Source organism: Pagrus major, chromosome 1 (genome assembly GCF_040436345.1).
Source record: "Pagrus major chromosome 1, Pma_NU_1.0".
NCBI classification, from domain to species: Eukaryota; Metazoa; Chordata; class Actinopteri; order Spariformes; family Sparidae; genus Pagrus; species Pagrus major.
The window spans coordinates 19,228,203-19,241,336 of NC_133215.1; the positions used below are offsets into that span (position 1 = coordinate 19,228,203).

At 42.7% G+C, this 13,134-nt stretch overlaps 1 protein-coding gene across 1 annotated transcript in view; it reads left to right on the forward strand.

Annotated features, from left to right (window-relative positions):
* The window catches only part of ptprdb (protein tyrosine phosphatase receptor type Db), a 72,476-nt gene that overhangs the window by 6,696 nt on the left and 52,646 nt on the right, over nucleotides 1–13,134 (forward strand). The window contains exons 2-3 of the mRNA XM_073467613.1: nucleotides 4,749–4,894; nucleotides 7,680–7,821. Of these exons, the coding sequence (XP_073323714.1) occupies nucleotides 4,749–4,894; nucleotides 7,680–7,821 (288 nt within the window). The remainder of the gene's footprint in view (nucleotides 1–4,748; nucleotides 4,895–7,679; nucleotides 7,822–13,134) is intronic.

Below are 13,134 nucleotides of genomic sequence, written 5' to 3' on the forward strand. Positions count from 1 at the left end.
CACTTTGTGAAACTTGAATAAAATGTGATCTTTAATGTAATGGTTACTGTGCTTAATTGCGTATAATTAAATTTCGATGTTGAAATGGCCCGTTTTAGCAAATGTTTTCCAATTAACACGTACATGTACTGCAGAAGGAAGATAGCTGTCTCTCTGTGTTTATTGGCCCCGGCAATCCAATTTCATTTCCAGGACGAAAGTGAGCAGCTGATAATTTGCTCTTAATGTGTCGGTTTGATGTTAATGTGTTTTAAGTTATGGTTCTGGCCAGCTGCCCGCCCACTCTCGAGGCTGACTATCACGGCCCTGGCTCAGGCCCCGATATTGGCGTCGTTCCTCAACTTGTCTGACAAGCCTGCCTCAGTTCTCATTTGGGGAGTCATCAGCTAACCGCCCACCACCACGTACAACACTATGCAGCTGGATCTTTCCCTGGCAAGGACTGTGACTACTCATTACATGCCTAACTATCGACACACACACACACATACAGAGGAAAATGTGAGGCGCGGGCTAATACGCTTGACAAGTTGTGCCAACCTCCAGAGGAGCCTTTTCAGATGTGATCAAAACTTCTCACAAAGGCTCTTCATTCTCATGAACCCATGTCGACAAAGACTCAGAAACACCCAGGATAATGTGAACATGTCCGACAGGGATAATATCTTTCTGATCAGGAGGTTCAATAACAATGTATCCCCTTCCTCCTCTGAAGGATGATCCACTATTCTACCTGTGAGCAGAAAAAGCCACACGCAGGATTAGGTACTGTTAGCATCTGGGCTTCCCCGTCTGCTCCTTTTTAGCTAACACTACACTAAAGCTTAGTCATTCCAATTTCTTACCTGTGATTTTATACTTATTGTCGGTAATCCAGCATCTCAGAGCACCTCTTTTCCAATTTGTAACTGTCATACCTGCAAAATCAGAGAGAGCAGGTCAATTTCGTGCTGCTGAGCCCATGGCTTTTTGTTGATTTGCTCTGTTTGGACAGGCCTGTCTGCTTTATGCTTTTTCGCATCAGATCAGCTTAGCGATTGAGGACACACAAGATGAGGCCTGAGGGCACGTAAATTGCATTATTTCAAATTTTGCAAAGAACTGTGGGAGTTCAGATTAAGCACAATAAAACACATATTTCACTACTATTACGTGTCGTTAAACCCAAAAATTTCAGTGTGATAAAAATGTATGATTCCCTTATTTATCACTTTTAAAACTCTACTTTTACATCCTGAGTTGTGCATCTTCCGTGGTTAGTTCTGCCTGTTCATCCTCCCAAATATGTTCTTTCCACTCTTACATTTATACTATTTTCCAATCTTAATACTCTACATTCGTAAATCATACTCCCTGAAGGTTTGTGCTAGCATCTGTTCTTACAAACTCGATCTCCCTCGCTGTGTCCCTCTAGGTTAAGACAGCATCTGTCAGCTACAGTATGTCCCTCTAGTCTCCTACAAAGTGTCACTAGCTTCATTTAGTCTTGCTATTTGTCTTTCCTCCAACTCTTGTCAACCTCCATCAGCCTGTTATGGTTTGCAGGTTAATTTAAGGAGGGGTTCATCCAAAAACAGTGTCGTATCTGTGAAAGATCACAAAATTAGAAGTGTGAAACAGTCTAACAGTTAGAAGAAAAGAAAAGCAGCATATGTATGTATGGAGAAGTCCAAAATAAAGATCTTATACATTTTTATTTCATGACACCAATGTTCCCTGCCACCCAAATGCAGTCGGTGTTATCCCTTTGATTTTAAATACCAAAAATCCTGGAATCAAAGTTTATCACACGTCTTCAGCAGTGACTCGAAAGTGGTCCGGGGAGGGGGGGCTGACTTTGTAATCCCTGCCATCTGTTGTGTAGATCAGATCCCACTGTATGGCGACCTTTATGTAGGCCACCCTCCATCCACCGCACACACACACACACACACCAAGAGGGGGAAGATTGGCACTGTCTAATTCCATCTAAATCTCTCTCCGTGGACCCACTCTGTAGCTTCCCCTCACTTCCATGTTAGGTCATATTGAGGGAAAAGACGAAGGCTGTGAGAGAACGCCTGGAGACATGCACGAGCACCTAAGCCTGTGACTGCTGCAAAGTGCCTCACTAGAGGCTCCTTCTTTTTTTATTTTTTTATTTTATATCGGTGAAATAATAAACCTGCACGATCAACCTTCCCTCCTTACAAATATTGAAGTCCTCCTTTGAGCTTGGGCCCCCCTTTTCTTGGCACAAATGTCAACGCTTAATCCTCCTAAAAAAACCTTGATGATCTTGGCAAAAGATTTAGATAGATAAGATAATGGAGGAGAGGGTGGAAGATTGAAAAGGGGGTGAGAGGAGGAATTTGGAGGGAAAAGCGGTGAAGAGGGGAAAAGAGAATAAGGATGAGCGCCAATAAAGAGAGGGGAGGAGAGAAAATACGGGAGAAGTGTGGAGCATACGGCTGCATCCCCCCCTCCCCTCTTCCTCATTAAGTCAGTCAATGTGACAGGAAGACTTATGTAACACCCCAGAGATGGAGGGAGGAGATGGAGAAAGAGTAACAAGGAGGAGGATGAAAGGGGCAGCAAGGAGAGCAGCTGTGAAGGGGGTCGGGGGGGAAGAAGTGATGCAAAAAAAGGGAGACTGGTAGAGAGATAGAGGGGCAAAATATGAGAAAGAAGGAAGTTAAGACAATTAAAGAGGAGATATATGAATGAGGGATCAGGGCTAGATAGATGAAGAGAATGTAGGGAAAGATAAAAAAGCAATTGAAAGATCTACCGTGCCTTTTAGTATGGCTCCGCTGGCTTTACACTTTTCATTTGTTTTGTGGGGGAGAGATTAGCAAGAGGATTAAGAGAGCGATTCTCCCGCTCCTCATTCTTTCTGTTTCCATCTCTCTTTCTCTCTCAGATGGGCGCACGCACATTTGCTCGCTCGTCACACACACGTACAGTATAATGGCATGCGTGTAGCGGTCGTGGTGCATGCGACGATGCGCAGTAAATATCACGGCGGCAACTGAACATTATTTTAATTCGCAGATGATTTTATTAATCCGCCTGCGATTAATTGATGAGTTGCGTATGCAACATGTCAGGAAGTAGTGAAACAAAAATCAACATCCCAGTGTCCCAGAGTCCATCGTGACATCTTCGGATTGCTTCTTTTGTACAACCCGTTGTCCAAACCCCCCAAAAATGTTAAAACTTACAATGTAAAAACAGAGAATATCTGCAAATAAATCATTCATCAATCAGCTATTATTTTTTTATTACATTTTTTGCTGATAAAAATCAGTTGATCAACTCAAGCAAACTCTCCTGTGTGTGTGCAAAGTTTGTGTAGATGTACCTAAACAGGCAGATACAAGGATGAAAGTAAGCGCACACAAAAATGCTCACACACACACACACACACACACACACACTCTCTCACACACACACACACTGTTCTATTCAGTCATTGAGGTAGATTTGGCCGTAAGCCAGTGAGGTGTAGAGGTGATTGGGCAGCTTGGGGCTCTCAGACCATGTTTGCCAGTACATCTGGCTCGTTCTCGCTTGCTCTCACTCTCTTTATCTCACCCTCTCTCTGTGTCTCTCTTTCTCTCTCTCTCTGGCGCTCTCTCCCTCGTATCCACCTCCTGTGCTCATCTTCCTCTCTCCCTCCTCATCTGCTGTTCATGCTTTCTCTTCCTTACCCATTCTGCTCTCCATCTGTCTCTCTCACTCACTCCCTTTATCTCGCTCGCTCTTCTGTTCAGCTATCCCCACTCTTTCAGCGCACTCTCTCTCTCTTCTTTCTCTCCTTCTCTGAAAAGCTTAGCTTTTCTCCCTCTCTCCCTCCCTCCTTTTTAAACAGCAAAAAGCAATTTCTCTCCCTTTGTCAGGGCGGTTGGCGGTAAGCCCTTAAGTAGGGATTTTCTGGTTTGGCTGGAATGCCATTAGGCGAGCTGGCGGTGACGTGCCGTGACTGACGTGCCGAATCTTTTTGATGTCGTGATGTCACAATCCAGCGGAGGCTGTGGTTATGATATTGTTGGCGTCCCCGGAATGAGGGGCTTTAGTGGTCATGTCAGGAGTAAGTCTTCATAAATCCTTTATGGCACAGAAATATTAAGCTTCTTTGGTGGTACAGGGACAGTGGGAAAACATGGTGGAACATGCACACACATGTACAGAAAAAAAAGGCGCACACACAGACACAAAGCCACCAACATGCACGACTACGCTGAAAGATAGATATAGGTGCATTTGTAATCCAAGAATTGTCACACACACACACACACACACACAAAATCAGCCACAGTCTTATTTTGGATTTTTGTTAACCTTCCAGGTGACTGCAGCATTGTACTTCCTCTTTTTCACTTAAACTACTCACACACACACACACACACACACACACACACACACACACACACACACACACATCTGGCATTCCCCTTTCACATACTCTCAGACATAAGTGTTACAGATGTGTGAATGATAAATTACAGTAGTATTTTAAGTGGATGTCTGGTACTTAAGTGCATTTAGAAAAACACTATAATCCATTAGAGAATATGTGGAAGAATGTGTGAAACTGTTTTGCCGTGTAGTGGTGATGGTGATGTGAATGGTTGTCATATTAAGAGCATTATACAACCATCAGTCAAGTGGGTATTGACATGTGCACACACACACACACGTAGAGTACACACAAACGGCAACATTTGCAGTTTGAACTCAACTTTTGTAAACATCTTTCCATGCAGCACCCCCCAGATTTACGAGAACCCCAGAAGACCAAACAGGAGTCCAGGGGGGAGTGGCCTCCTTCGTGTGCCAGGCCACAGGGGATCCACAGCCCAAGATTGTCTGGAACAAGAAAGGCAAAAAAGTCAGCAACCAGAGATTTGAGGTATGATACTAATGAAGGAAGTGTCACTTTGTGTCTTTTTTAGAACAATACTGGCTTCTTCTCATGCTGACATGCAGTAAACTGGAACTGGGACTAAGTTAGCATCCCACAACAGAGCAGCCACAGAGTTTCAACCAGTGGTTTCTGCAAAAAAAAGCAGCAGACATTTTTGATTGTCAAACACAGGTGTAACATCATAACATTACCAGTGGCTGTAGAGCTGACACAGCTAATGTTAGTGGATCAATGATTTGAAGTCTAACGTTAGACAAAATATGAATTGGCAGCTACTCTAATGATCAATTAATCGTGGTGAATACCGCTCTAGTGTTTATCTACGGGATCTGGATGTGGAGCTAGGTGTCACTTTAGCCTTAGCCTAGCATGGAGGAGGACACAGCTAGCGAACACACAAGCACCTTGAAAAACCACAACTTGTCATTTTTACACTTTGCTTTCTGTACTGCTTAACAACTAGGGTGTAACCTTTTACTAACTATAAAGGTGCTGGTAATTTCTACCTCTTGACAGAGCTATGCTAACTGCTTATTCTAGTCTTTGTGCCAAGCTATGCTAAGCGTATCCTGGCTTTAGTGTTGTATTGAGCCAATGGACAGATACAGTGAGTGCTAACAATCTTCTCATACTCTTGTGTTGTATATTGAATGTCAAACTATTCCTGCAAGTATTTTTTGTGCCAAACATTAGCTTTCCATTTGTAAGGATTTGTTGCTTTTTTTTAGATCTAACACCATAACTGCGACACGAGCGAGCGTCAGCGACAAAATCAACTCTTTGCAGCGCGACACGACGTGGCGCAGCATCCTTTTTTGAGCCTGACGCCCTGTTTCTATTTTCAATCCTGTTGCTCACATTGAAAGTGTGACACGGACAAGGAAGGAGTTATCAATACTATGCCATCTCCTTTTACTACAAAAACCTATATAAGGTGCCAGCTGGCTGGAGGGACATAGCCAGGGAGCTGACAGTTTCTGGCAATCTCTACTTGCTGTTGGCTATATTATGTCATTTACTGTAGAGAAACATCTAAATATCACAGTATAAAATTTGTGTTTTCTGTTTTAAAAGTACAAACAGGAAAACAGCAAACTCACCCGTCTTTTACGAGTGGTTTATCTGCAATCTGATCTCCAGCTCACAGCTGATAGGTACTTTCGTTGAGAGAAAAGGAGTATTACTGGAACTGTAATAATCTTCATTAATATATATATAAAACAGGCAGGCTTATAAATACATGAACATGTATTGCCAGTTTGTATATAAAGCCAAAATTGTAGCACTCAATATTGGATCAGTTTACCTGCTTTTCTTCATTTGTACTCCAACTGTGTGAATTGCTATCTGCCCCAGCTCTTCCATATGTCAGATGATGCCTCGGGCTACAGTATATGAGATTCTCATATGATCACCTTATTAGTTTCCTGAAGGCTCTAACCTTTGATTTACTTTCCCACCTCACAAGTCACTCTTAGATGGAGATGTTGAACCAGCTGCTCTCCTCCACAGTCAGTGTCAAGCTGGGCTCAGGGTGCTTTTCCACTTTAATAAGCCGACTTTCCTCCCAGGTTTAAGTTCATCTTGCTGTCTTCCTATTTGTGATTAAATCACTCCGGGAGATATTTTATTTTTAATCCACCCTATATAAACTCAGACTACTTGCTGTATATTTCTCCTTTCTGTCCTGTCGGTCAGGAGTTGTCGTGGGATTTCTTTTTATTGGATTTCAGTCAGCGAAAACCTTCTCAGAATTCAGAATCCGGATGCTTTACATGCATGTATTAAACTTATGCAAGAGCATTTAAAAGGTACAAACCAGTATTTCTGAAAAAGTTGTTTCATATCCTAAATATGAGACATAATCACGGATAATTTTAATTTTTAACTATCCATTCTCTTCATTTGTTCTGTTCAGGCAAAAGTTCCAGTGGATTGCTCATCTGTTGCAACCTGAAATTGATTTTAATGTGTAGTGATTGATCCTAGACTGTAGGTCCAGGTATGCCTGTGGCTAAGGATTAAACCTGACTAGTGCTCACATACTCCGTAGACTCAGTCCCCTCATCTTTCCACAGTCAATTAAAAACTAGGAAAAGGCCTTCACTGTTTATCATTGAGCTGCAAGCGATGTTGAAGGCAAAATCAAAATCAATCAGTAACACCAGTCAGAGTCCAATGCGTCAGCTTAACATTTAATCAAGCTTGCCGCTTCTGTATCTGTGGCAGAGTGCCATATTTTAAAGCTGGATGAATTAAGGAGGGCGTCTCTTTAAACCCACTGTAGCTGGGTTTTTTTACCATTTGGTGGCAGTGGAAACAAGCTGTTAACACAACACTGACATATCAACTTTTAAGTTGAAATTGCAAACAGTTGTTGATGTAAAAATCCAGCAGTTACAGAGCAGAATTTTTTGGAGTTGTGTTTTTGGCAACCTGACAAATGTAAGATCAATATTCACTCTATTTTCACTCCGTCTTTGGTCTCCACCATCTCCTGAGGGCAATATTTGGCTCTTTAGCTGCTAAATCACCACATAGTTGCTCACTCCGTCTCTTGTTTCGTGATGGGAAGGTTCACAGTGGGCTTTTAGAGCTTTTCAGCAAAATATTAAAAAGCTTCTCTGGCCGCAAATGATGCTAGTAAGAGCGGTGAAAACAGTGCAACTAAGAGATGCTTTGAAGATCTGTAGAGTTGAGCAGGGACTGCAGAATCACATGATAATTCTCTGTCGCATTTCTTCTGATAAACGTCTTTTCCTTTCAACAGGTAATAGAGTTTGACGATGGGTCCGGCTCGGTCCTGAGGATCCAGCCACTGAGGACCCCCAGAGATGAGGCTATTTACGAATGTCATGCCTCCAATTCTGCAGGAGAGATCACTGCCTCCACCAGATTAAGTGTGCTACGAGGTCAGTGTGAACAAACACGCCAGCTACTGTATGTTTCCAATCAGCTGTCCAACATCATTTATTTAATTGCTTAGAAGAAAATCACAAATCATAATTCTGGGACATAAATCATAGCCACTTAAAAATACAGTCTTAATAAATAAATGTGTTTTCTATGGCCACTTATCAATGGGTAAATTAACAAGATGAAACTCACAAATTTAGCTGAAAAAAAAGGAAATATTGCCTGAGAATATAAAGTCAAAAATTGGTCAGAAAGAACTCTCTCACCAAATTATCATAAGCATATTAGCATTAGCTAATATTCTAATTCTTAGAGACAGAATATTGTGGAAATTATCACCGTTTTCAATGTTTGCATCCTGCAGCAGTAGAATGTCTGTAGTTAAAGAGTAACTGTAGGTGTAGCAGCTCTGGCTTGAGTCCATCACGGTACAATCCAGTCGAAATCAGGTTTTTGTTGAGTCAAAAGTGATATTTTTCTGTCAACTTAAAAACAGTTTATGCAGAATAATTTGAGCCTTTCAAGGATACGTCTTTAGATGTAGTTATATATGCAAGTGTAAGCATGGGTCCACTGCAGTAGATGGTTTTTGCTAGTGTTCGCAGGAGTCCATTAATGCAGATAGTGATGTTAGTGTTAGTGGAGTCCATTAGGAGAACATTATGTACCGGTAGTTTGAAGCTCAAGAGTGTCTTAGTGAGTGAAGCTGCTCGAGTGTGGATAATCACATCGTCTGCCTTTACAGTACATGCTCGTGGGGAAAGGACGCTCAGCCTATTGTTACCTACCATCTCATTTCTCTCTCTCTTTGCCTCTCTCTTGTCTCTCTGAGGTAATAACATAGTCTACAGTTCTTCCTCTCCACTCTCTTCTCTTTCTGTCTCGTCTGTCTGGGTTTTTCGTCTCCCCAAGTTCATTCCCTCGTACTTTCTCTGCCTTACACGCCCCTCCTTCTCTGTGTTTTTATACACTTTCCACCTTTTTCCCCTCCCTCTCTCTCCCTCCGTCTGTCTTTCTCTCTCTCTCTCTCTCGATCTTTCTGTCTCTATCTATCTCTCCATACACTCTTAGGTCCACTACACAGCAACCTCTAAATTATTCACATCAGACCACTCTTTGCATCTTCTGTGCTGTTCCGCTTCATCCATCCAGAATTTTTCCTGTCTCACATGGTTGTCTTTGTTCGTGTGTGTGTGTGTGTGTGTGTGTGTGTGTGTGTGTGCGTGTGTGTGTGTGCATGTGTACATGCAGGCATGTGTCTTCGTTGTGTGTCTCTGCGTCTATTTTTGATTTCTCTTGCTTCCCTTGATGGAAACTATCTGCTCGTGTCTAATCTTTAGCTTTATCGAAAACATAACCACTCATGCATGCACACACACACACATACAGGAAACACACACACACACACACATACAGGAAACACACACACACACAAACGTATCCTCAATCTAAGACAGTCAGTCTTTATGTAGTGATTAGCCTCTTTCTTCTCCTCTGAGGAGTCATTGTGCTGTGGATGAATAAGAGGCCACCTGGGAATAGCTAATAGCCCCTGATAGACTGTCAGTCCAAATGTCAGCTACACACACACACCCACACACGTGTGGGCACGCTCACACACAGGGTCTTGTCAGTCATGTCTCCTTGTCTCCCCTGGCTCTGTAAAGACACAGCTCCAGTGACTGAGTGACTGACTGACTGTCTGACAGGAGGGATCCGGTGTTAAGGTCAGCCGACTTAATTACTGTGGATTAGAACCAGGCTAATTGAAATCTTGGCTTCCAGTAACTGGCTGTGATTGGCAATGGCTGAAATAATAATGAACTTGAGAGCAATTATATGCTTTAGGATCCAGTTTACAGGCAGACACTGTATAATTCATGGTTTGGTAAAAGCAAGCAGCCACCCTACGGGGATGAATAATGCTGCAGGTCCTCGAATGGCCACTTGGCTCCAAAATTGAGTCAATCCCCAACTTTATAGCAGAAATAAACATGTTTACAGTCCGGTACAAGGAAAAGTTGTTGTTTCCATAGTTAATTTACCCATTTATGACACCTACATGAGTTTATATAACTCACTTATTTGGATTATATTAAGGCTTAAAGTTATGCATAATTAAGGGTGTGGCCACTTTGAGTGACAGCTAGCTGTCTGCTGGGCTTCACCTTCACCTCGGCTAATTTGAGTCAGTAAAACTTGACTTCTCGGTCACGCTTGTGGTGTTGGCACCTTTTAGCAAACTTTCCGTGCAGATATCGGACAAATAATAAGTCTTGCCGTGTGCTTAATTGAAATAACAGACTGTCCAAGATGTCTGTGCTCTACCTCTTTGCCTATTTTTTAATTTGCCACTAGTTAGGCGGAGTCAGACACTGCCAAGATGGTGACAGCCAGAGGCAGCACACCGGGTTTTACAATGGTTCTTAAGAAACCTGCGGGTGATGTCACCGAGGCTACGTCTATGTTTTATACAGTTTATGTGTCTGAATGAGTCTTGGACAAAGTACTTGGGTCCGAAAGCTGAAGTTGTAAATGAATTCAGTAAATGAATTCTATTCGATCAATCGTGTTTGTTCTACAACTTGGGTCTGCCATCAAAGTACTTGCTAAGATTGCAACAAAGATGCCTGATGGGGTATGAATCATGATTGGTCAGACGATCAGACCAGCAGTTGTAGTGTCTAGACCACTTAATTTGGAGGTAAGACTGAGTGCAGCAGAAATGTTGGTGGTGAAAGTGTGGTAGGTTGAACCACAAAGTGGGTATTTACAACAGGCAGTCTGGATAACAAAATAATTTTCTCCTTTGTTGTCAAATAAATAAGTTCTTCAAATAAGTTGGGCAACTGACAGTTTCTTTAAAACCTGTCTGTCATCATCTGAATGCTCATCCGTGGCCTCACAAACCAGAACCGAGTTGAATCAACGCGTCTCTGAAAATGTAAAATAACTCACATGTTAGAATCACAGAGTAATGCAGTAGAACAGGGCTGTTGTATTGGTTTGCCATATATTACATAGGTGATAATTTTATTGCATCCATCTCTTATGGTGTTTATCCCCTGAGTCAGTGATGAATGACAGAAACAGGCTTGTTTGCAGGTGCAGATATTACACAGCAGCCAGCTCCTACTTTAGTTCCCATGATTGTAAGAGCAGACTTGATTTGCAAGTCGTCCAGATTCACAGATGACAAACCCAGCGAGCGATGTGTGTGGATTTCATTTTGGGTCTTATATAAAGAAGTCAGTGTTCGCACAGCAGTTCCCATCATTGTGAGACCAGGTTTTTCTATGAGCTGTGAAATTGTCTGGATCTCTCACAGTGGAAACACTGGAGCGGGAGCGGGTCCAAATGAAACAGTGGGGATGTGTGGAAGGCTCCGTCAACAAGGGAGTGTAGGGTTACGCATCTGCGCTGACCTCAGGGGGTTCTTAACTGTTCAGCAGCAGCACACGCACACGCACAAGCTCACACACTGAAGCAGCTCTGTCACAAACACACTTTGGTGTTACTTACACCTGTCCTCATGATGGATGGTGGAGAGCTGGTTATGTGCATGTGTTAATGCTTGTGTGTGTTTGTGCATCAGCTCATTCAATCAGCCCTCAAACACTTTTACTTGTATCACTTCACACCTTGTCAGCTTTAAATTAAAGAAGCTTGTATTTGTTTTTGTCTGCACAAGGAGGCATCTGCGTGTTTTCATCCGGTATCCGTGCATACCTGTGCTCTTGGTTGCCGAGGTTTGCAGGCTCTTGCACACGCCTCTACCTCTACACATCTGCAGCGCCGTCTTTTGTTCACATGCGAGTGGCTGTAGAAGAGGGGCAGGGAGAGATGCACGGTCTCAGGGAGTAGCATTCAAACTGTGCATCCTCAATGTTCACTGTCCCACCCCAGGTAGATGAAATAGAATGCATTATTCCTGCCTACGAGGGGCTGGCTTTGAAGTGAGCGTTTGCATAATGAAAGCGGAGAGAATCAGGATTGTTATGCTGTACAGGTCCCTTGTGCTCTCTCTCTCTCTCTCCCTTTCTTTCTGTTTTCCTTTCTGTCACTCTTTCTCCTGTTTCACTTTATCTCGTTCTATTCTTTTTTCTTTTTTTTGCACTCTTGCCCTCTTTCGCCACCCGCCCACACACAAGACACACATTCGTGCACACAAACACCTTCTCATCTTGTTCCCTTGGTTTATTATGTCCATGTTTCCATTTGTCGGGCGTTGTGATTGATTGAAACCGGAGCTGTTAAAAGGCCACACACGCTCTCGCGAAGCTAGTGTCTCACAACCAGCCGGCTATGGTTCGATGGGCTAGTACCAGAATTAGCATCTCCTTGGCGGAGTTCAGCGCTAGGATTTCCTGTTAATGAGGCTCTGTGTGGTTGAGAGGGATGAAGTCACAAGGGATTCTGGGTAAAGAAAAAAAGGGGGGGTAAAAATTTAAATAGACTGACTTCTAGATCAAATACAGCACGAATGCATGCAGGAACACATGCTTATTCGTCTCTTTTCACCATGTCTATCTTTATCCACTTTATTATGGATGACTCATGAATCTGACATTTTACCTCGCATTTTCAAAGTGCAGCCTTGAACAAAGTGAAGAATTTGTTTTTTAAAAACCGATTTGCTCTGAACCTATTCGATTCCGAGGGTGAATACAGTATCTTTTTCACTTTGACTGAGTTCAAACGTCTTTGATCCCCCACCTCCTCCAAGCATTGTCCCCTCCTCTCCTTTAAATCTCCCACTTCAGTTGAATGAAGTTGGCCCAGTGCCTTTGATTTCCCTTATCACAGTGGAACGACTCTTCATGTTTGATTTAATTGCCTCGGATGCCTATGAGTTCGCATTTGATTTGCCATCCCAAAAGGGTGCGAGTCCCAGTGGATGTGTCTTTATTGGACTCGCCTGTTTGAAGGGAGAGAGGGTTGTTTGCAAAAGTCTAAGCTGGACAAAAAGTGCAACTCAACTGCTACTGATTCCCAGCAGGAAAGAGAATATTTGATTTCCCACTGATTCCTATTCGAAAAGAAAGGTTGCCCAAAGCTTTTGAGAGATACGTTTGTCAGGTGGAATGAAATGTTACTTATTCCAGTTGACCTCACTATTAGATTCTTGCTAAATCTAGCCCCTAGGCTCAAGTCTGATGTGGAACATATCTTGACTCTGAGTTGACTGGAGATTTGACTTTTGACCAGCCGGTTCACCCTAAAACCTTTTCACACAGGACAACTTACTTTGTGTCATTTCAGGACTCTTCAAGTATGTGGCATCACGATTTGCTTCAAGTTTGTTTCAA